The 25,680-nt window shown below is 43.2% G+C and overlaps 1 protein-coding gene across 1 annotated transcript in view; it reads left to right on the forward strand.

The window, feature by feature from the left end:
* fgfrl1a (fibroblast growth factor receptor like 1a) overlaps positions 1-25,680 on the forward strand; it is a 71,267-nt gene that overhangs the window by 17,970 nt on the left and 27,617 nt on the right. The window contains exon 3 of the mRNA XM_061080291.1: positions 7,798-8,070. Within this exon, the coding sequence (XP_060936274.1) occupies positions 7,798-8,070 (273 nt within the window). The remainder of the gene's footprint in view (positions 1-7,797; positions 8,071-25,680) is intronic.

Raw genomic sequence — 25,680 nt, forward strand, 5'->3', positions numbered from 1 at the left:
ATACGTCAGTAATTGGCTGTGGATCAGGACGTCTGTTCCATGTCTGTCTCAGGTCTTATATTGCCTTAAAATGTAACCCAGTCCCCAGCCTCCACACACACACACACACACACACACACACACACACACACACACACACACACACACACACACACACACACACACACACACACACACACACACACACACACACACACACACACACACACACACACACACACACACGCTGAACTGGAATAGTACTTATGGCCTTTAACCTACTTTCAGCCCCAGCTGGCCCTCTTCCCTCATTTATTTGGTCTTTTCCACTCCCCCCCTCTCCAACTTAACGAAATATAATGTGATTATCTTCATTCCCCCCCCCCCATTTCTTAAATCCCATTATCTATTTGCCAAAGATGATCACCGTTGCAGCTCAAAACAAACGATTCCATCTTCAGTTTAAAGAGATTACGTCATCAGGCAGCCTCCTCTTTATTTCAACACATGTTTTGTAGTTTGGGGAGTTAAGACGTAGGAAGTATATTTATAACTTGATCCATAATGTTAAAAAACTAACTCCAGGTCCCATGGATGCTTTGCTCAGTCTTCAAAGCCGACAGGTGGCATTTTAATATGCTCACTGTCAAACGGTGTAAGATGTCTTTTCCCCTCCTTCTCCATCCAAAGACAGAAGTAACAGAGAAAACAAGGTTTTGTGTCTTCAGGTTTAAACAAGTCGTGTCTGCGAGACGTTAATGGAGCGTTCAGGATGTCTCTTCCTCTGTCAATCTCTTTGTCTCGCAGGATGTAAACGTAATACACGGGCACGGAAAGTAAAGCACATTCTGTAACAGTCTTTATCGCAGGTAGTCATTAAGATGTCAGTTCCTTGTCCAGCCTGCACTTGACCTGCAAATCCCCAATTTTAGCAGGTAGTTGTTTGAGTGGATTAATTCCGTCTCTTGATCCCTTCGTCTCTCCATTCCTGAGCCGTCTGTCTCCGTGTGAACGTCTAACTTTCTGTCTTTCACACACAACTTCATCTTTCTTCCCTTCCTCTACTTTAATCACTTTCCTTAATTTGGCCCAACGTGTTCCTACCCTCACACGAGTGCTTTCTGTGCATGATGTGTTTTTTTTCCCGAAAGCTCTTTACAAGCTTTAAAAGAATGTTCTCGGCTCCAACTGCCCTGAGGTTCTTGGTGGTTTTGAGCAGCTTTATGGTTTCAGTTTCCTCAAAAACCTTGTTCCCACTTTCCAGTGTTTGACAATTCTCCATCTTTCCTTTATGAAATGAAACTAGTGCAGTGTTTATTTTGGGACCTGAGGCTGGAAGCAGTTTTATGAATCTGACTTTTAGAAGAGCATGAATGAACCTCAGTGCGTCGACCGCAAGATAGAACTTCAGGTTGTAGCTGCACTAACAAGTTGTGGGTGTTAAGATTTAATTTATTCTTTAACTGTGAATATACTCATGTTTTCCCACAGTGTGAAACAGCAAATTGTTTCCATCAAAGCAGTTTCCTCTTGTCCAAGTTTAGTAAATGAGTAGTTTTCATAAATCTTCTCCGTGATTCATTTGAAGGGGGGTGTGGCATTAGAAGTGATTCATTGCGTTTTGCAGGCCAGGAACTAAACTGAGCAAATTTATTGTTCTTGCAAAGTATAAAACCTGACAGGAAAAGCTTGTGGTACATTTTGCTCTTCACGCTGCAGGTTTCAGAGGATGTTGAGATGAAATGTTAACACTGCTCTTGGTTTTTTTGGAAGGAACGACATGGCCATGTGGTCATTTTATTTAATTTTTACACTCAATTTTACGGGAGAACATTTTGGGCATTGTTTGTTTGAATGAGGTGAGCCAAGGTTTTCTCCTCCTCCTCAACTTGCTCGGTAGGTTTCCTCTATACAACAGCCTGGGCTCTTATTCTTAATCTCACTTGTGGAAAGGTGAAAATCAGACAGGTGCTGCAGCAAGAAGAAAAGAGAGGTGGAACAATAAATCCAGCCTCATAGAAGAGAAGCAGAAAGAGGTGGATAGACTGGTGAGGAAGTGAAACAATAAGGAAGGAAGTAGCAACAGATTAAACCATATAACTCATTATTATCAGGCAATAAAATACCAGATTAAAATGAGTTAGAGCAAGAATACAAAAGGTTTTTACACCTTCATGAGTGTGTGCTCTCAGGAAGCCGATGGTGTGAGTAACTCTGAGGATCAGGTTGCCGTACCAACCACTCAGCAAATTCTTCCACGTTTTTCTGGCCGCTTTATTTTTCCTTCTTCTTCTGTGTCTCTGTGTGTGTGTGAGAGAGAGAGAGACAGCAAGAGAGAGAGAGAGAGAGAGAGAGAGAGAGAGAGAGAGAGAGAGAGACAAGTGTTGGCCTCGGGTTTTCTGCTGTGTGTCCTCCTCAGTGACGTTGATGTATCCTCCCCGGCCTCAGGCCCAGTGTTAACTGTCAGGACGGAGTAACAAGCAGCAGTTGACCTATTGATGAGGTGGAAGTGACTGGGTCAAAATGAGAAAGTGTCGGTGGAGGGAGTGTGTTTTTGTGTGAGCACGTGTGTGAGACAGAGGAAGGAAACTTAATGTCTTCCCTTCACTCCGCTTGTTGCCTCAGGCTCGAGAAAGGCAACGGAGTGTGTGTTTGAGTTTGTGTGTCTCAGTGACAGAGAGGGAAGAGGACAGACTGCCTGAAAAAAACTAAGATGGCTTTCACACCTTGAAACATCCAGACCGTCTGACTGTTTCAGTTTAGTCCCAACCAAAATAACAGGTGTGGAAAGTGCCTCTGACCCAATATCCCTACCCAAAGAGGTGGTCTTGGTCCGGATCAAACTCAACCGTGGTTCATTCAAATGAGGAGACTGTTTTTTTTCTATGCACTTTATTTAATAGGTCTGCAAATGCATTAGCCGAACTGGCAACACACCAATGCACGCCCAACACATAATTCTTTGAGGATTGTTTGAGTACCTAAGCATTTTATTTCAGCCACCAAGGTTATGACGACAGGACGAATGTATATCAAACAAAAGTCTGTAGCACGCTCCCATATTTGCAGCTTGAAACCAACACTTACCTGATCAGATGTGCTTAGCTCAGACTCTCAGGTGTGAAAATGCTCTAACTCCACAAGTTTGTTCAAATAATGTGTTACCCAACAAAAAAATCTCACTGGACTGGTCATAATAAAATGTGATAACTGGATCCAGGCTTATAAAGAGAGTTCAGAACCACAAGCGTAACGGCAGAGGATTTCACGGTTTAAACAAAGTGTTGCATAAATATCAGACTTACGTGTATTCGGGTAATTTCAGCAGCACGCAGAAATTTTCCTTGGAGCGCAAAGTGAAGGGAGAAACCTTCTGCCAAGTTTATGAACTGGGTTTAGTTAAAAGTACAACATAGAAATACGTTTATTTTCTAACTGATGGGATAATAATGATGACCTCTTTAGGACCTTTTTGTGTTACTGCGCTCCAGTCTTATCAGAAACACACAGTGACACATAGCTGGGTATGCACACACACGCACACACACACACACACACCTCTACCTTGCGCAGTACATCAACACTGTGTCCCGCTGTTAAGTGCTCTCCATCAAAAGCATTCCTCAGCTCTCTCCTCCAGCTCCAGTCTCACGTCCCTGCCAATAACAACTCGGTGCTGGACCCATCTGACTCAGAGACCAGTGGAACGTTAAGGGGATTAAAAGACCAAACTCTGGATCCAAAACATAAAGAGTCACACGAAATATGGCAGCACATAAATTGACCAAATTATCAGGTATTTTCGAGGAGAAAAACTGAATGTGTTCAGACACTGAAGAGGTGATTTCCAGGAGTGTCACATGTGTCCTTGTGATGGAGAGTAGCTGTTTATTGTTCTCCCTCAAATGTAAAGTATTTTACAAATCCTTCATTGTCAGCCAATTGTGGAATTAAGATTTTTTTTTCTCTGGGGGAAATGTCTGGGAAAGGCATTAGTGACTCTGATTTATAAAAAACATCACTCTGCTCAGACGTTAGCTGGCAATGGAGTTTAAATTTCAAAAAGAATGCAGAATAGACAACCATAGAAAAGAGTGAAAGTGTGAGTTGATAAAAATCTACTGATCTTACTGGAATCTACTAAACCTGCTCTACTGTAACTAGAACCAGACGTACTGTAACTAGGTTAGATTAGACCAAACTATATTACACAATACACACTGGACCATTGTACACTGGATTTGTTAAGCTGCTTTCAGACTTGCAATGAACTCCAGAGACTCTACAGACTTTCTGCGGAGGAGATGCATGAATGAATGCAAATGATCGAGAGAGAGTCTCTGGGTTATCTGCAGACTTTCTCCACCTGGCCCCGATGTGACAGACTTTAGTTAACTGAGATAAATTATCTTTATAAAGGATATTTAATTTGTATTTTGAGTTTTTTATTTTGTCCATGTCCCATCTGCTATGAGGAGTTTATGATCTATACTGTTGCCAGCCACCAGGGGGGCGATTGAGAGGCTTTGGCTTCACTTTTGGGGAGATGTCGTGTTGTCCGTCGTCATTTTCCGTCTATGGTTAAAACTAGAAAGTGGACTTTGAGTTGTTTTTGGTTAAACTATTATTTCCAAGGTTAAAAACACAATATAATATACTATGCTATATTATGCGGTATATAGTCCTTTCTAAAATATTTCTAAATAAAACCAATTCTGGCCAAAGAAATGAAGTGAGCAGTTCATTGTGAGTGTAACTGTGAAACGAGCACAGAACATATGAACTGATTTATTTGGCCTTCAGACTTTCTCCCTCGGTCCAAGCAGGAGGAGGATGATGAGTTCACTTCAGAGCTGGAAGGTTCTGCCTCATGTGTGAGAAGTGTATCTCTGACTCGAGCTGTATTTTCCTCATTAAGCTGCATAACATCAGGTATGCACATCTAAGTTATTGCACACTCCCTGCTTCATCAAGGGGAGGGAGAGGGAGGCTGTGCACGGAATGTGTGCGAGCATCTGGAGGCGCAGAGACAACTTTTTATTGTTGTGGGAAGTCAGTTTTAAGCAAAGGAGCGCCCATAAGCCCCAAATGGACTAAACAGACAAACGTTTTCTAGCCTTGCAATTTTCTTTACCCCCCCGAAAAACACACAAACGCACACACGCACACACACACAAAGATGCAGGAAACCCAACAGATAAACGTACAAAGATGCTGAAGTACAGAAAAGCACATAATCAGTGTAAATTGACTAAATAAAGTTACTCTGCCACTTTTCATACGTAAACTAACATTCAGCTGCACATACATTACATGTCCTGAAGGAGCTACACACATGCAGCAACCCCCCACACACAGAGACACACAAACACACACTCGTGTCCCATGAAAGAGAAGAATAGATTTTTTACTCGCTTCGGTTTCACCTCAGGAGACAGATTTAAAAAGACATTTCTATGGTCATGGACCGTGTAAAAGCAGGAGGAGGGGGATCCGAGGGGAGGAGGGAGGGTGGGTGAGGAGGGAGAGTGGGTGAGGAGGGAGAGTGTAGCAGAGGTTAACTGTTGAAAGTTGAGAGGTTCAGTTCGAGGTCCTGCCCCTGTGATCCTCTGGGGGAAGCTGAGGCTCCGCGTGAGCAAATCCGGGGCAGGGGACGAGTAAATCACGCTCTGAGAAAATAAGAAGGAAAAAAAAAAAGAGGAAATATGGCACAGCACAAAGAATTTGGTGTGAAAGAGTGTGACGAGAGAGAAGACGGGAGAGCGGGGAGTAAGAGAGTGAAATGGAGTGAGGCGGAGAGGTGGATGGGAGTGATGACAGGGGGAGAGAGGACAGGAGGAGGCAGAGGAAACGAGGGGTTAAGGGCGAGAAAGAGAGAGGTAGCAGGGGAGTAGAGAGAGTTCATGGGAATGAGATTTCAATCCGTCTGAGGAAGAGAAGAGAAGAAATAGATAGAAAGAAGAAAATGAACAAAAATAGGTAGAAAGGAACATAAAAGAAGACAACTGATGTATGTGTTCAGGGAGATGCATAAAATAAAGAACTGGCCAAAGAACAGCAGGAGAACGCAGGATTAATAACCAGGCTGCAGAGGAAAGAGAGAAATCAAGGTAGAGAGAGAAAGGAAAATGAGAACGAGTGAGCTGTCAGGCCACTGATGAGAAAACCACACAGCTTAACAAGCACAATAATCTGTCCATGAGCGATGAGGACGGAGGAGGAGGAGGAGAGACTGATGTGAACTATGACTAATGTGTTTTTCACACATTTCACCTTGATTCACATCTGCATCCATCCCTCCATCCCTCCATCCCTCCATCCCTCCATCCCTCCATCCCTCCCTCCATCCCTCCATCCATCTTTGTGTCAACCTGTTTAAACAGCAGCAAACACATGAAGACTGCTGCTGTAACTTTTTCCCTTTTTATAATTATATTAATTTACCCAATATAACCCTGAGACACAGAATGTATCTACAATATCTCCAGCTGCACATTGGAGAGAATTATTTTGAAAGTCTTTTTCAGAATTTCAAGATTATCCTCTGGTAGTGAATCCATAAATGAAATAGACAAACAACTTGCTGATGGCAGAAAAGTTTTCTTGGCAATATTGTGTCTTTCCCTTGTTTTTAAAATGGCAAATAGAAACGGTTGCTTATAGATTTTAACCATTGATGTCTGGAATATCATGCTTGAGAAAATGGATGGAGGGATGGATGGATGGATGTACCACCTGTTCATCTTCCGCAACCACACCTCAACTTCTCTTTCCCTTCCTCCTGCAGGAACCAGCTCAATCTGCTTCAGAACACCCCCCTCTCCCAGTCTGCAGCTGTTTATTAAACCAGTCGTCCACAAGGACAAACCAAACGTCCCCATATACGATACCTGGCATCGGCTGTGTTAGTTTTCCGTGATAAGAACAAAGAACCAAACCTCAGATGTGTGAATGTATGTTTACGTGTGTCCCTGGTCTTTATCAGGTCGTATGTGTCCAGCCTGATAAGCCTCCATCAGGCACATTGTTAAACCCACGCTCCCTTTGTCCTTCCTGTGACAAACGTTTCACCTCCAGGACGTGACCTGCAGTCGCTTGTTTTCTGATGCATTTACACACAGTTGCCCTTTGTGGCCGGGTGGGGACACTGTGTTCGGGCCACTCTGTGTTTCCAGGACTATATTTGGAGGCTATTGTTTTAACCCAACAGCAGTAATGAGACGCTGCACTCCCACATCCCTCTCTCTCTTTCTTCCTGTTTGTCTTTCTTTGTGCTCCTCTCCTCCTCGGCCATATTTTATCCCCCTTTCTCCCCTCAGACATATACTCCCTTAAATTCCTCGTCCCCTTCGTTTCCCTCCCTTCTTCTCTCCTTACCTTCCTTCCTCTCCTCTCCTCCTCCCCTGCATTCCTATTCCTTTTCTCCTTCACCCCTACTCTCTCTCTCTCCATCTCTCCCTCTGTTTTCTTTCCCTCTCTTCCAGTCACCCCCGTCTGCACCTCCGGCACCTTTTGTTTTTCTAGTGTGCAGTTTCACCGTCGGGCAGCTACTGATTGGTCAAGGTCACGCCTGATTTTATGTCTCAACGCGACGTCTCAGTTCTTATTAAACTCGACGCTCGGCCGAGTGTTTGCTCCCGCGGGATTTTAATGGTGGCTTTGTATAAATGTCAACGTTTGAGTGCAGCCATTATAAAATCACACGAGGTTAAAGGATATTTCCTGTTTGTTTCATGTCGTATTTGTATGGTTAGTTGTTGTGGGAGTAGTGGTTAAGAACTTTTAATCAGTCTCTCTCTTTCGTCTTCTTTCATCCAGGCCCCCCCAGGGTGTCGGAGCGGGTGGCCCACCGGCAGAGCATCCGCATCGGCCGCACCATGAAGCTGCCCTGTCCCGTGGAGGGCGACCCCCCGCCGCTCATCATGTGGACCAAAGACGGACGCAACATCCACAGCGGCTGGACGCGGTTCCGGGTGCTGCAGCACGGCCTGCGGATCAAAGAGGTGGAGACGGAGGACGCCGGGACGTACGTCTGCAAGGCCATCAACGGCTTCGGCAGCGTGAACATCAACTACACGCTCATCATCATAGGTAAGGGTCTTATTGTGAAGATCTTGGGGGGCTTTCACACTTTCCTGGTTGGGTGAGACTTCTGACTTCAGAGTTTTCAGCTAAGTCCAAATCAAAATAACAGATGTGAAAGTGCAGTGGGAAATCACTTTGTTGGAAAGTGGGGACTTTCAGACCGATTGCAGGAAATGGTATTAGTCAATAGAAGAAGAAGGAGGAGGAGGAGGAGGAGGTGGCTCACAGGTTTGCTAAATGTTTAAATGATGACTGTGTTCAGTTATTGCAGTTGAACTGGTGTTGGCGATGCTGGTAATAATTCCATAATGATATTACTGTTGCAACAAATTAGTTTTTCAATTTTTTTTAACCAAATTAGGCTAAAATCGATCCAGCGCATCAGACTTATTTTTGATGAAGATTTGTGTTCAAACAGAAAAGTCTCACGTTGAAGCAGTTCAGAGTTGTGTATTTCTTTTCCCGAGTGGTTTTGGATGATGACAGACATCCACCAGTAAATCACTCTTTTATTTCTCTCATTTTCTGGTCCTTTCTTCCCCTTTAATTTAAGTCTGCATTCGATCTTCAGAACTCACGTTTTCTTCTCTTCATCAAACAGGATTCTTCTTTCTTTCTTGTTCTTTTCTTTCTTTGGGATTTCACATGCTTTCCCGCTCCCATGACTTTCTCTAGGATATAATTAGCCAGGTTAGGTTGGCTGGGCCATTATACTGTACTAAAGCCTGTGGAGGGCCCCAGACAATGGAACTCTGCTTTTGTCTGAGTTTTTTTATGCCCGTGTGTGTCGGTGACCACAATTGTGTAATTATGAATGAGGCATTTGTTAATAGAGATAATTGTGCTTTTGCTGTGTGTGTGTGTGTGTGTTGGACGTTGTGTCAGTGCAGTGTGGAATATCATGTTTTTGCATTTCAGTTTCAGACGTCGCTATGAAAGAGACATTGTTGTGTTTTGTTCTTTTTTTTTTCTCTATGTTATCATTTTCCAGGCAGTTGTCAGAACGTCTGGGTGTGTGCATGTGCGTGTGTTTCTTCCAGTTGTACAAACACTGGGTTGTTATGTGGTTGTTGTGGGTCTGTGACCCTGTGCACTACGACAACCTTGCTGCTCAAATACAGGTGTGTGTGTGTGTGTGTTTCTGTCCGAACTGGGACTCAAATAGCTGCTTCCCTCAACTCTCAAGCTTGTAAACAAAATAGCCAGCGAGGACAGTCAGTGTGTGTGTGTGTCCATGTGTGTGTGTGTGTGTCTGAGGAAGCTGCAACACAACCCTCTCATTCCATGTGTTTGGGCACATGCACTGTTTGTGTGTGTATGTGTGTGTGGTCTCGGTATCACGCATGTTGGTGGGATCGGAACCTGTTCACTCGCTCACATGGACTCGTCTCTATAATGTGAATTATTAAATTCTAAGGTCAGGTTGAGGTAAAGAGCAGTTATGAATAATGTCTCAGCAAGTTTCCAGTAAATGTGCATAAGTTAATGTAATGTCGTCTGAAGTCATGGAGACGTGTGTGTGTGTGTGTGTGTGTCTGTGTGTGTATGTGTGTGTGTGTCAGGTTTCAGTCAGTAGAGCAGATGCCAGCAGGGAGATTAAGGCAGCGTTGCCGTCCAGAGAATCTGACTGAAGCATCTCTCTCTGCCCGGCGTCGGCTTCTTCAAAGACGAGCACAAGTCATACGCTCCCACGCAGAAATTACTTGCCACAACTTTCTGCATCTAAATTACTGTTGATCATTTACTGTGTTTACATCAGTCTCGGAATTTAGACAAAAGATTATAACAAGTTTTTTGCGGCAAGTGTGAATCTTGCAGAAAACTGAACGATTTTATACGTTACAGACAAAGTCGTCAATAGACACATCTTTGTTCCAGGTTTTTATAATATTATACTAATAGTCTCAAATGTGATTTCAATTCAACCGCACTAAATAAATCGGTTTGTCCTTCTGTTCCTGTGAAGTTTCACATCCCAGCAGCAGTCACAAAAATATATTTAGTTTCCCACAACACGTTGACACGTTGCCAGGTCCGTTCTCCACTAATCATTATCGGTATGTGATCCAAAGCTGTATCGGTCCTGACCTGAACTTCAAAGTCGGGCTGGCATACAGAGGGCAGCGGGGCAGGGGGGGGGGGGGGCAACAGCTGCAGCTGAGGTCATCCATGCAGACAGCTGCTGCCTCTCTCTCTCCCTGTCTCTCTCTCTCCCTCTCTTTCTCTCCCTGTCTCTTTCTGTTCTTCTCTCTCTTTCATTCACTATCCCCTTCATTCATTTTCCACTCCCTAACACACACTCACATCTCACATGCACATGATTTAATGGATTGGGCAAACCCTCATGAGTGTGTCAGGCTCATCTCAGAGATTTCTCTTTGACTGGAGACCAACTAATTTCACCCAAACCTGCATGAGTAGATTTAAATTGAGGCTTTATAAGATGTTTAAAGATGTTTATTTTGGACCAAAGGCAATGTAGGTGGAGTTGACAAAATAAATAAAAAATAAAAAAATTAATTTGGCATTTTAAGAACTCTCTCTAAGAAGAATGATCAACTTTAGGATCGACATGGAAAATAAGACCCACAACTGCACAATCCGAAGATAACTTGGACAAAAGCTCCTAAACAGCTACTAAATGGACATAGACAATAGATGTGTATTTGCCAAGTCCATAGACAGAAATTAACCTTTAAACTGACTTTAAGACTTCTTATGATATTCCTATGTAATGATGTAAGAACCTAAATCGGCTAATTACACCATATCTCAGTCAATAGCTTCAGGAAGAACAAATGCACAGAGTTCACATGCTGTAGATGCTTAAGAGTCAACCTCATGTTAGTAGATGTAAACAAGCCCAGGAAAATGGAAGCCGAAAGACGGACCACAGAACAGTCGAGACAGAACTGAGCAAAGAAAAAAAGTTGGAAGTGGAAGTTCAGTAGAATCATGATTTAATGAGCCAACAATGATTGATTAGATGATTGTTTCATGTTATGATAATCACATAAGTGGATAAAATGATACAAATGACTAGAAAAGTAGATGTTGGATAAAATGGTAAAAAAGCAAGTGAAGAGTTTAAATTACTTGAGTTGAAATGGATGTTTTTATGAATACTGCTCAGTTGAATGGGGGTTTGTGTCCTCACGTGGCCTATTAGCAACCGGGAAATGAAGTGGCCAAGACTGATTATTTTTCCAGAATCAGGAAGTTCAAGTTTTTCAGTCAAAGAGTTTGGTTCGGCCAGGAAGAATGCCAACAAAAAGGTGAAGACAGTTAGCAGCAGGACAGATCTCCTTTGCTTCAGTGGCTCAGGTGTCAAGTCACGCAGACTAATCTGTCTTCCTGTGCTGAGGAGCCTGGGCAGTAACACAAATGGTACTTTGCGCTCCACCCATCACAGAAGACCTCTCTGAAAGCCAGGAATCCTGCTGCAGCTTCTCCTCTGAGAGACAGCGAGCGTGGAGATGAGTTCTCTGGAGCGATTTGTCGTCCAAAGCGTGTGAGCACTCCTCTCTGTCCTCATCTGCTCGGGATGAAACTCAAGAGTTATTTTGACAGCATCGTCTTGTTTTATTCTTGCTTGCTTCACTGTTTAGCTTCCTCCCTCCTCCTCCTCCTCCTCCTGGCCTTCTCCTCCGCTCCTCTCTTGTGTGGTCCTGTGGTAATTACACTGCGACCGCTCCGTCTCACAGTAATGAGCCCACACCCGCGTCTTATTGTCTTTCCCTCTCAATTTCTAACCCAAACTCTCTTTAACACCTTTTTCCTATTAGCACTCACTCTCATCCCTCATTCCGCCTCCCTCCCTCGCTCGGCCCTGGCTCCTTTTTCCCCGACCACGTCTTAATTTGTATCAATATTTTCACAGTTCCCCATTTTTCAAGGGTGTAATAGCGTTCGATTTGCCATGAAACACCCACTGTACCGCTGCCCAGGGGCTGGAAGTGATGGAGAGGCGTTTTTCTGAAGGCTTTCTGTTAGCGGGGGGAAATTAAAAGATTCCTTGAAGTATTTTTTTGCTTTTTGTAATGTGTGGGTTGGCAAATGACTGGGTGAGTAAACAGCCTGTGTGTGTTGCTTGTTTATCTGAGGATTTGAGGACTTGTGCATGCAAACACTGGTGTGCGTAGATTAATGGGAGCAACAAACTGAGTCGAATGTATTTTTCATCCCGAAAACTCGTCGTCCTTCAAAAGCTGAACGCCAGCAGAGCTCTCGTTTCTTCCTCCCACTCTCCTCCTTACCATCTCTCTCTCTCTCTTTCTTTTTCCTCTCTCCCTTTTCTCTGCCGTCTGTCTTTTTTCCCGCTCGGCTCTGTGATATCCTGAAATTGTTTCCCTCCTCCCAGATTAATGATAGAAAATTTATAGTTCAAACCAGATGTGATGACAATGGGAGCGTGTCTGGAGCAGAGCTGGGAAGCCGTGCGTAAGAGGGAAGGAAGGAAGCGGTTTGGAGTCGCGTGTGTGTACGTCGGTGTGTGAACAGTAACTGTGTGTGTGTGTGTGCGTGTGTGTGTGTGTTTGTGTGTGGGTGTGTGTGCTTGTATTTGAGTTTGCTTTTAGTGCCTCTGAATGTAGAAAATGCAGTTGTTAGTTTGAATGATCATGTTCATCAATATATACTTGTGTGTCTGTGTGGTCTAAATATTCCTCATGTTGTTGGGACCTAAGTTGGACCTTATCTTTTTAACTGGGAAAAAAAGTTAGACCCTCCCTGCCACCCAACATCAATCATGAAGTGATTTGTTGTTTTAATCTTAGGGTAATGCCAGGTTTTGGCAAAGGTTAGTGGGTTAAGAAAACTTGGTAAAGTCCCCAGGAAATGAATGTCAGTGTACTCCTATGAAGTCACCGAGAGATTTACACATTTAACCACTGCAGCCGACAACTGGCCACAACTGGAGACGTAATAATGTTTGAATAATGATTTGCAAATTATTTATTTTCACTGAGCAACCGATACATAATGACTCCTTCCATCGGGTTTATGCTTTCTCTGTTGATCTGACCCGCACGTGTGAGACTGCAGCTGTCTTCCGGGCCAGAAACGAACACATGTGATCAGGTTGCAGACTCACATCAGGTCTCCGTCCCTCCGTCCCTCCGTCCCTACGTCCCTCCGTCCCTCCGTCCTGATTCCTCCTCTGTTCTCGTGTTCTCACATTTCACAGTTTTTAATTGAGATATCTGGTGCCTCATCTGGAGAGGAAGTAGAGGTGGCCAAGGTTTGCAGCCTAATGAGAATGAGTCATACTGGTGTGTGCGTGTTTGTGTGTATGTGTGTATGGTGTGTGTGTGTGTGTGTCAGCATGTCAGCATGGAGCCCAAAACTATTTCAAATAACTAAATCCCTTTCTTACACACACCCTTACCCACCTCCTGATAAACGCATAGGGCAGCTGTGTTTTACTGAATGTGTGTGTTTGTGTGTGTGTGTGTGTGTGTGTGTGTGTGTGTGTTGTGGAGTTAGTGTTTTTACTGCCAGATTCCTCTGCTCAGGTTACACGCACCACTTTTTTTCACTAATGGCTGAGAAATGCATGGAGTGAAGGTGGAGCTGCAGCTCACTGGTTGTGGTGGTGCTCAGGGTTTGAGGCCTCGGTGGGGATTTCTTTTGTCTGTGTTCTTGACGGGCTGATATACAGAAACATTCAAAAAGATGTGATTTTTAAAAAGGGCCTCAGAGTTGATGGAGTGGTCCCTGCTCGTCTCTAGACTTGAAAATCCCTGAAGAAGTTTCCTCCGGTGTTTCTCTGTGTTCCTAAGCCACTTGGATAAGAGCAATAGACAATTTCTTTAATTGTAACATTCAAATTTTCTGATAAACTGTATATAAAGTCAAAACTTTCATTATGTCCACTAATAAGATTATGTTTTCACCCCTGTTCTTGTGTTGGTTGGTTCCTATAAGATCACACAAGAACAGCTGGAGAGGATTTCCATGAAACCTGGTGTCAGTATTCGGTGTCGATCTGGGGCCGGATCCAAGATTTTTATTTAACGTTGTGAGAAACAAACTTTTTACAGTTTCTCTGGGACTTACACATGGATGTTGGTTGGGGGAAATAAATCAGGCAGATTTAGGCAACAGATATCTATGAGTGTGTTAGATTTGGTACAGCCTCTACTCAGTAACTCCAGTGAACAAACCTCAGACAGGTGTGCAGCCAAAAAAGAATTTATTTTGAAAAGAGTGAAACAAAGTGTTTTTAGAGTTTTAAAGAGTGATTTTATCGACAGCTCTTGTATGGAAAACACTGATTTAACTTTTCTCAGTCCAACAAAAAACATCTGTTGTGTTCTCCAGTCTTAAAGCAATAAGATTTATACTTTTGGCTCTGCAGAAGTATGAATCTTAAAAGGCGTTAATGCTGCGTGACGGGACAAAAGTCGACAAAACTTGACTATTGATTTTCTAAAGGTTTGCAAAAAGTAAAGCTACAGTGAAATGGAGGGTTAGGTCTGTTTTCCTGTCGTCCCCTGAGGCTCCGTATCAGATGTTCGGTTCAGGTGGGTCCTGCTGCTGTAACAACAACACACTGCCCGCACAGAGGAGTAGACAAAGCTGGCTCTCCGGAAATCAGGGTGGCACAGTGGTGAGCAGAGATGTAAACATGCTGGTGTGTGTATGTGTGTGTCTTTGTGTGTGTCTGTGTGTGCATGTGGGCTAGGGTGATAATATGAAATAGCATTGGGCGACTTTGGAGTCGAGTTTCAAAAGATGTTTTCCACCTTGTTGTCGAGTCCTGTTGAGACAAATGCTCTCAGATGCACAAAGATATATGTCCTGTATCTTTTACATAAATCAACAAGACCGGACAGAAAAACATTGCACACACACACACACACACACACACACACACACACACACACACACACACCTCACTGACAGATGTGAACCAAATACAGATGCACACACACACACACACACACATGCAGAAGATTGCGCACTCCTCAGGGGCCCTGGCCTCCATTTCACGGCTGTCTGTCCCACATCCTTTGGTTCTGCCTCGTTTCACTTCCAGCAAAGACACGGAAAGAAGATGGACAGGATGGAGAGACAGAGAAAGAAAAGAGTAAAAAAAGGCCTCTTGCTTTTTTCTTTTTTTTCCTGGCTTCGGTCCGAAGACGTCAACAAGTCTGGGGAAGAAAGAAGAGAGAATAATAATCTGTGTCCTAACAGGATGAGATGTCACATTCGAATCCAAAACAGGGGATGAAGGGATAAAGAGAGGTGTATCTGCTGTTTCTCTATTGAAGCGCCGTTAACGGAAGAAAGACAGAAAAGACTTTACAGTGCACACACACACACACACACACACACACACACACACACACACACTTACACACTGATGGATAGGTGGTCTGTTTAAAGTGCGGTGTATTAACAGCACAACACTGAGCAACACGGAGCAGCAACACAAAACGTTAACTACAGACTGTAAATAAAGATTGACAAAATGTCATCTCCCCAAAAGTGAGTCAAAGCATCTCGATTGCCCCCTAGTTGTTAGCTGCAGTATATAGGGCTAAACCTACTACCATGTTAGTGGATGGGACATGGTCCAAACTAAAAAGTCAAAGTTAAAAAGTGATTTGTCAAAGATGGTTTGATTTATTTCAAAGGTGTTACATTTTTCGTCTTAGTTTGTTTAAAGTTGTTATTTGATGCTATATTAAGAGGGTGAAACACCTTGATTGACGGCTGAGACATGACTCACGATTGGTCATCCGTATGAATCGTCTCGCCACCATGTCTCCGTCCCCCCGGTCGCAGACTCAGGCTCTAAACATGCAGGAAGGCCGTGCTCGTATCAGGGATTCAGTTTCATTTCTTGATTGCAGGAGGAAGTCTACGAACATAATAGCTAAAGGAAGTGATTGTTGTTGTATAAAGCGAGTACACAGTTTAGAAAGTCAAGTTTGTCATATTCTCCCTCTGCTTCGTCTCTTTGTCTTTTCCACACTCTGACTCTCTCGTCCTCTCTCACAAGCCTCCTGTTGTCTCCCCTCCGCTCCACCGGCTGATAGAAGGGATCTCTTCTCTTAAGGCGTCTCTCAGCTCCTCGTTCTCCCCCCCCCCCCCCCTTCCATCTGCCTTCACGCTCCATTTACATCTGTATATGTGTGCGTACGTGCATGTGAGTTGAGTGAGTTGAGTGAGTATGGCCTGGGTCTCCTGATTCGATGCCAAGCCAAGCTCTGGTACAGAACCCTAATGGGTCTTAAATACTCTCCGCTAGCTTTGACTCCAGCGCTCCGTGCAAGATGCCGTCTGTCAGTCAATCCACCACAATACAGAGGAGATGTGTGTGTGTGTGTGTGTGTGTTGTTTCTTATGATTGTGCGACATTTTCATTGCTGTTCTCTTATGGAGCCTTGAACTCTCTCCACCTGATTCACATTCCTCTCAACAAGCTCCTCTCACTCGAGTGTTGCCGTCATGCTACGAGTTAAATTAGCTGTGAAACGCCAGATATTGAAAAGGAAAAACTGTCGATGTCTGATTCTGCCTTTCCGTTTGATTTTAATTTGAGGTCATCCACAATTATTAAGCATCAGGGAACTCATACGGATTGATTCTCTCCCGTCCTTCAAACCTTTCCTTACTCTGTCTCTTCCAACCTTCTTAAATTCTCATTTCAGGCTTGAAATGACCTTTTAACTTCCTCGACCAGCTGTTCCCAAAGTCAAATGTTTTTTCACTCTGCGTTTCCACAGCAACTCTCCCATTGCTAATATGAGGTATAACTTTACTTCTGTGTGTTTTGGCATCACGGGCATCCGTAGAGCTAAGAAGCATAATTATAATAAGTAACGAATGTAGCAGAATTCAACACGGGTCATTTAGTGTACGATTACTCCCGTCACGAAAAGCACGCTGTCCTGAAACACGAACACCACTGTGGGAAACTGAATATTTGTGGGCTTCTTAAAAGTATCTCAGTTCCTTAGTTTGTTTAATGTAATTAAGACTGAGCTGCTCAGTGTGAGTCCAACGGCAACACAAAGATGAGAGGGGGCGTGAAAGAGGAGCTGAGGAAAGAAAGTGTAAAAGCGTGTTGGTTTATCCTTTAAGAGAAGAAGAGCCGTACTCAGTCTGCTCAATTAAGTATTTATTTAGAAAGCAATGAACAGGTTACAGCAAAGCAATGGGCTTCCAGTACATTAGTTGTATCAGAGCGCCATGAACATCTGGCGTCTGTCTATTTTATAACAGTAGATCTTCGTTCCTCCTCCTCGGAAGTGCGCAGGCATAATCAATCCTCCTGGCTTTTGGAATACGGAAGTAGACAGGGAGACACGCCCAATGACGTTATAGTTGCTAGACAACCTGTTTACTTCATAAAATGCCTTCACACAGCAGATGCCATGACGGGCCAATACTGTTGTCCAGCGAAGCAAAGAATATTATGTTCAGCTATATCAAAACAATCCTGACTGTAAACATTTGGATCCTTGAAACCAAAGCAACATACAACATTAAGTCAACAACGTCACTCTGTCTGACCTCCAGAACTTTATCAGACAGCTCCTGGAACTCTATATGATGTTGAATGAATCCAAGGGAATAAGCCTTTAATATCAGAAGTTAGCAATGAGAACAAGTGAAAGATTCATCATTAACACTAAGCACAACAGTTATTAAAATAATTTGTATGAAGGCATAATATCTAGCCAAAACTAGTTCAGTCAACACATAGAGAAACTAAAATTTGAAATCCTAACAAAAGACAAAACTGTAGTGGAAATATATGGATGAGTGAAGGAGTGGAGAGGTTGTGCTGCACCGAACTTTGAAAACTATTCAACTGTAGTACATATCAATACAGTTAAAAAGTTAAAACGAGATTTTTTAATCCTTCTGGTTTCAAATCCATTACGTGTTAAAAATGTCAACAACATTGCTTTGGATTTTTCCAGAAATATACCTTCTGTATTCTCACACGGGTTTGTTGATTATGCAAGTGACTGAGGGAATGATCAAGCAGGGAAAGTTCAGCAGAGACGTGAAAGACATCAACAAGTCCTCTCAAGGAGACACTCACTGCTCTTAATGGAGACGTGTCCTGCTGCTCTTCACTTAACAACTACCCTCCTCATCCTCACCCCCCCCCCCTCCATCTGAAAGGAAACAGGGCTCTTCAGCCTCCTTCACTGCGTAGCTCCCGGTCCCTCGCACGCAAAACTCCAACGACTCCGCGTTCTCACGAGAGAGGGTTTAACCTCACCATACCCTCATGAATGCACACACACACACACACACACACAATGCAAAAATGATTGACAAGAGGAGGAGGAGAGGGAAAGTAGAAAATAGGAGGGAAAGCAAGAAGAAGAGGGGATTAGGAAACACAGGGAGAAATACTACTATCATTACTACTACAACTAATGATGATGATGATGAGCTGTATTGTACCTTTCATAGCAAGTTACAAATTGCTTCACAAAAGGGTAAAACAATAAAGTTGAATATAAATTTGAATAAACAAAAAATTTAATAAAAGAAAACTAACATTAAACAATTTACACAAGAGATGAAAGATGTCTTGCTGTTTTAATTGGGGATTTAAAATGAGCAACAGATGAAGAGATGGAGTCAAAAACTTCATCAAATAGAAGAACAAGTAGAATATTTGACAGATAAACCAGAATGTTTTGGGTCAATATCTTTAATTGATTCTCACAAGGATATACTTGCCAATTATACGTTATTAAACTTGTAAACAGTATAACGATTTTAGTTATATAAAGCTGAGTTAACATATTACATAACGAAACAAACAAACATACAACTTTAGATGTGTTATAAGGCCATCGCTGTGAAGAATTGCTAGATAGATAGTTAGATAGATAGATAGATAGATAGATAGATAGATAGATAGATAGATAGATAGATAGATAGATAGATAGATAGATAGATAGATAGATAGATAGATAGATAGATAGATAGATAGATAGATAGATAGATAGATAGATAGATAGATAGATAGATAGATAGATAGATAGATAGATAGATAGATAGATAGATAGATAGATAGATAGATAGATAGATAGATAGATAGATAGATAGATAGATAGATAGATAGATAGATAGATGATTAAAAGAAGAGAAGGGAGGATGTGTGAGTGCTGGTCTTCGTGTCTGATCACAGCAGTTAGCAGGGGAGCTGTTCACTTCTGAATAGAAAGCTTAGAGGCTATTATACTGTCTGGAGGATTAGTCCTGTTCACTATTGTTACCCCGGGAGGTACCAGCGTGCAACCACACACACACACACACACACACACACACACACACACACACACACACACACACACACACACACACACACACACACACACACACACACACACACACACACACACTGACACACACACATACACTTTCTCCTCCTATTTCTTCTTTTGTTTTCTATTTGATTCACTTTTGTTCCTTTACTTCTTTATCACATATAAAACAATGAACCCATCACTGATCTATAACTTTACTCAAAGACGCCATCTCCCTAAACTCCACCCCCCCCGTAACTTCATAATAGGCCGGTCCATTGACAGACCTGCTTGTTCGCTGAAGGAGTCTTTTCTCATTAGGCGCTGGATCTTGTCGCTGGCCCTGCAGGCTCCATTGTCCCCTCGCCCCCACTCGAAGCTGGCTATTAGTCCGTCCCTCTGTAACGACCCCCCCCCCTGCTGAATAGACCTGAGAGCAGTGGAGAGCCTGTGGAGGGCAGCGCGGGGTCCGGCAATTAGCAAAGACATGTTTGAAGAGAGGGGGGGAGAGGGAAAAAAGAGAATGGAAAAATCAAGGAGAAAGAGAGAGAGAGAGAGAGGGGGGGGGACCTGTGCTACAAAAAGGCTCCTTTTGAAGTTTTAGAAACTTTTGTCTCCCCTTTTTTTTTTTTTTTTTGCCGCTTCACTCTCGTGCTGTCATCAAAGCCAAAGTCCGGTTCTTCAGCACACAGCGTCCCCCCCCTCCTCCCCTCCTTCCCCCTCCCTCTCTTTTCTCTCCCGTTCTCCTCTCATTTGTTTCCCTTCTGCTCCGAGAATGCATTTTGTGTCAGCACCAAAAAAGAAAAAGCCCTGTATCTCCTGCAGCCGCTTTGATCTATTAATGATGATGTGAAGAGCGAATTATGCTCCGAGATCCCCCCCCCCACCCCCAACCCCCCCACCCCTTCATTCTTCTTTTGTCGCTCTTCAGATCCCTGCAGTTGCATCTGGCTTTTTCCAATCTCGCCACAGTGAAAAGGAGCAGGCGCACTGAGAGGAACGATAGAGACAAAAAAAATAAAAAGAAAGCAGCAGGCGATGGAAAAACTCGCTGCTCTTATCAAAAGCTTTATCAGAGTTTCAGCTTTGTATCCCAAAGCCAGTGTTGTATTTGGATTTGATAAACCTTGTCGTCTATTCAGTGTTTTCCTGCCACGTGGCTGTCGGAGGCAGTTTGGACTCAACTGGTGTTTTAAGGTTTCAGCTTGTGGCTCCAGAAAGTTTGATAAAAACACCTTATCTCTTGTATTTTTTAACATTTAACATAACTGAGGTGAAAAACACAAAGAAAAGAAGATAATGAAAAAGGAAAAATAGCTGCTGACAGAAATAAATCAAAATTGCATGTAATTTATATATAATGGTTGTCTAGTAATTTCAGAAATGAGCTCCAACAGACTGATCCATCAGGTGTGTGTCTGTGTGTGTGTGTGCATGTCCTTACTTGTACACAATCATTGCATTCCCCCGCATTATATTTCACATAAATGCATGAACAACATGCTTTTGCTGTGTTGTCTCGATTGTGCGGCTGCGTGTGTGTGTGTGTGTGTGTGTGAGTGTGTGTGTGTGTGCAGTTTCCCCCCACGGTTCTAAGGTAAACACGGCGATGTTTCTGCGGCGCCTCTGCTATCACCCTGAAGTTTGATTAGTGTGACAGCATGCTGAAAAGTGATACACACACACACACTCACACACACACACACACACACTGTGGCCATGACCATAATCTCTTCATCACATTCCTCTCTCCTGACTATTTTACATTTTGTCAGATAAAAGATCTTCATCTGTTTTTTTCTGTCCACCTTTCCAAACGATTATTTCTTCATCTTTCACTCTGACGCCTTTTTAAAATCTCTTTTGAGTCTCTCAGAGATTTTGGGGCTGTTGTGTGCTTGTCACCCCCCCCCCCCTTTCATTCAAGGCTAACATCCTAAGACAATTTTTCTGTACGGCGGTGTTGCTTTGATTGCACATTGGAGCGCTCCGTGCCAGAATCCGTCTGATGTAAGCCGCCGTGACAAGCCGAGTGTGTCCTCTTGGTCTTTGCCCAAAAGACCAAAGCCCTCACAACAAGTGGAAACAGAAGTAAGAAGAAAGAAAGGGAGAGCGGTGGGTGTGTAGATGCTGTCAGACGTGTCGTTAAACGATGGGAACAAGCCACAGAGTTAAACCCCTTGTCAGCCGACTCCTCTCCTCCTACTGTACTTCTGATTTCTGCCCCTCTCCGTCTCAGACTCTGGCCATGTGTTGTCTTAAAGGCAGCAATTTCAGAAACTAAGAATAACAAGTACATCGAAGTAAAAATGTGGAATATAGCTAAAATGGCCACTAAATGCAAAATAGCAGGCTTCCTGTTGTGTTTTTCCAATTGCACCTAAAGACTTTTTGTTTGTCTGGTCACGATACACCTGTATATCGATTTTTGTGAAGACCGGTCAATGTGAACACGTTCCAGGGGTCTCGGGGGGCACCGTTGAGCCATTTTGCGATGATTGAAATTCAGAATTCCTTCAGAATACGTACATTTTCACCACTTTCTAACTTTCTGCAAATTTTGGTACGAATTTGAGCATGGTTAAGCCCTCAAAAAGCCAATTCATTTGCCTGAATAATAATAATAATTGAAGTTGATCCGATGAAAGCCCTGGTACAAGTATATCAAAGTAAAAATGTGGAATATGGCCAAAATGGCCACTAAATGCAAAATAGCAGGCTTCCTGTTGTGTTTTTCCAATTGCAACCAAGACTTTTTTGTTTGTCTGGTCATGATACACCTGTATATCGATTTTTGTGAAGACCGGTCAATGTGAACACCTTCCGGGGGTCTCCGGGGGCACTGTTGAGCCATTTTGCGATGCCCATTGAAAATTCCTTCAGAATACGTAAATTTTCACCACTTTCTAACTTTCTGCAAATTTTGGTACGAATTTGAGCATGGTAAAGCCCTCAAAAAGCCAATTCATTTGCCTGAATAATAATAATAATTGAAGTTGATCCGATGAAAACCCTGGTACAAGTATATCAAAGTAAAAATGTGGAATACGGCCAAAATGGCCACTAAATGCAAAATAGCAGGCTTCCTGTTGTGTTTTTCCAATTGCAACCAAGACTTTTTTGTTTGTCTGGTCATGATACACCTGTATATTGATTTTTGTGAAGACCGGTCAATGTGAACACCTTCCGGGGGTCTCCGGGGGCACCGGTGAGCCATTTTGCGACGCCCATTGAAAATTCCTTCAGAATACGTAAATTTTCACCACTTTCTAACTTTCTGCAAATTTTGGTAAGAAGTTGAGCATGGTAAAGCCCTCAAAAAGCCAATTCATTTGCCTGAATAATAATAATAATAATAATCCTTACAATTTCAATAGGGTCTCACCTGACCTTTGATGTCAGTGCTCGGGCCCTAATTATTTGTACCTATGGGTAAGGGTTGGGTTTATGAAAATCCTAAGACGAATCTACCACTTGGACATCCTGCAAATATTTGAATGAGTAATCGTGTTTCACTGCTTCAGAGTCTAAACCTGGAGCAGCTATTTACTACAAGACTGAACACATGCAATCACCTGCCCTGCTGAAATGTTCTCGAGCAAAACCGTGACTAGTGGACGTGAGTAAGATAAAAGTGGCTTTATTAATAATCCAAGAACATCTCTGAGGAACAAAGCCTCCATCCAGGTGAGTCATGCTGGAACGCCGGTGCATCACGATGAGCGGGCTGCTTTTCCATTGTTGTAAATAGTTGTTCATCAAAGACGCTCTGTCAGCGTGAAGCCGCACACAGCAGAGCCTGCCAGCGGCTTTGAAGTTCTACAGGTCCACCGCATTTTCTCAACACACACGAAAAAAGCAAACACACAACAGGCATGCCGGGTGCCTGTCCACACTCGTATGCAGATTTATGCAGAAACGATCGTACGTGCAGGTGTGTGCACACAACAAGCGCACGCACATGTTTGTGTACTTGCATGTGACACACTCGCAGTAAAGAGGTTCAGGAGTTGCTTTGATGTGCGACTTGTTTTTAGGCCGCTCGTACATTCCAGCTCGGATCACAGTGGAGTCTGAGCAGAGCCGCACAGACCTGGGTCACAAAGACGCTGCTCAATAATTTATAATGTTTAGATTAATTTCCTGTATTAACAAATATCCATATATCACACTTATAGGGTCACAGGGTTACAGGGTTAACACAAAGAGACAAACAACTATGTAAAATGTCTGATTTCTCTGGTTCTTACAAGTCTGCAACTATAAATGTATTTAAATCTGTATTTGATTTGTTGAATTTGAATGTATTGTCACATACAACTTGGATTGACTTTGATCTACTTAAACACTAGAATCTGAATATTAAATTCCTTGAATTTCTGTGCAAAACAAACCTAAGAAACGTAAAAAAAACCAGGTGAAAGCTAATGCAGATTAAAAAGGAAGTAGGACGATAAATCAGATTGAGAAACAGAAGGAGGGTTAATTAGAATCAGGCTGTATAAGCCATTAAAGGAAAGACCGATAAGACCGATGGCTAAATAGTCAGTGATAAAGTAGATGAGTGTATAAAGAAGAATAAAAGAGTTGCTTCCTCCTGTCTCCTCCGTCCCACGCGACCGGGCGGCAGCTGCGATCGCACATATGGTCGTCTGCAGAAATGAATTCAGGAATGTCGGAGGTCAAATGGGGAGAAAAACTGCTAAAGTACTAATGAGTAGCTATTTAACCGGAGTATAATTTGATACAGGGAAGAGCAGGGTGGGCGCGAGGGAGAGAGTGATTGAGAGTTCAAAGTGCCGAGCCGAGGCCCGGCGGTATGTTTCAAAAGGCGGCGCGTGGCGATGGATGTGAGAGATTCATTAATTCGGCAAAGCAAAGCACTGCCTTGATGTTTACTAAAGTTACACATGCGGCAGCTGGACGAACACACACACACACACACACACACACACGGACAGGTACAATAAGATTACACACACACAAAGGCACTTGGATGAATGAGACGGCGTCCTCACATTACGGCAGATGCACACAGAAATTCACGTGGATGCACATTGTGTACATGTGTGCAAATGCCCTCAGACATGAGCGAATTCGTATAAACACACTGACACGCACATCGGATAGGACTGACACGCCCAGAGACACGATGATAAATTTGGATGTATATAAAAATAAAGATGAAAAGGGCACACGCAGCTCACACACACGGACACACACACGCAGCACAAACACAAACACACACACGCAGCACACACACACACACGCATACACACCTAAATTTCCCTCCGTAAATAAGACACATATTTATACAACTGTTGCTTTCTTCATCAAACCCTCCAGTATTGACTCTTTGAACGCACCGTGAAGATTTATTCTCTTGCTTTTTGTTCAAACATATTTGCAGTTAAGTGATTATATTTACGAGCGTTAGTGAGTCACGTCGACATCCATCATCCTGCAGGATTTACTGTGGCGGTTCTGCCTCCTGGCGAGCGGTGGACTCTCACGTGGCAGCGACACCATACCTCACTGATGGGGACAGCGGCTATTTTCGGGATATGAGGCTTGAGGTTTGAGGTTGGAGCAAATTACTAAATATATCTGATGCTGCACCTTAAACAGACCGCGTGAGTTCTGTCCGAGAAAATGTGACACCAAAGGTTGTGTAGCTTACATTTAAAGCAATGATTGCACAATTTTACAGCTTTTAACAAGTCTCTGTGGTTTGCAAAGTTGTTGTTGTTATCGTTCGGGCGAGTTCGTTGACCTCTTCCTCCAAGAAGGTTCTGATCTCATCCCACAACTCAACCACCCGGGATCAAACCACTCGCCAGCCATCGGGACTCGCTGTGAAACGAGACAGCTGTGTGATCGGATCTCGTTTCCTCTCACGAGGGGGAAAAGATCTGGGCCTTGGCGGGTCGTGTTCTGATGTAGTTTACTGTGGCAGTGATGGCTGTCATTACATCGCTCAAACATGCTTGACTTGTGCTCGGAGTGATTGCAGATTCACCCACTCAGAGTTCTTCCACTTCACGTCAGCCTCTTTCACGTAAGGGTCGATGATATTGAACAGTTTGTCTACAGCTGCTCTGAAAAGCCCTGAAATCATCAGCACAGCAAAAAGTGGCAGCAGCTTTTTATTTATATGAGTGTGTATGATTTGATGCAGCTTGATTGAATTGCAGGGGACTGTTGGGACTTGTTGGTATAGTTTGTGCTGTATTGTCCATTCTTGTCTTGTCTTTGTTTTGGTGGTTGTGACATTTGGTGTAGCTTCATTATGTCCTGGACATCATCCGACAGTCCTTTCACAAACCTG

The sequence above is a fragment of the Limanda limanda genome, chromosome 10, assembly GCF_963576545.1.
Source record: "Limanda limanda chromosome 10, fLimLim1.1, whole genome shotgun sequence".
In the NCBI taxonomy this organism is placed as follows: Eukaryota; Metazoa; Chordata; class Actinopteri; order Pleuronectiformes; family Pleuronectidae; genus Limanda; species Limanda limanda.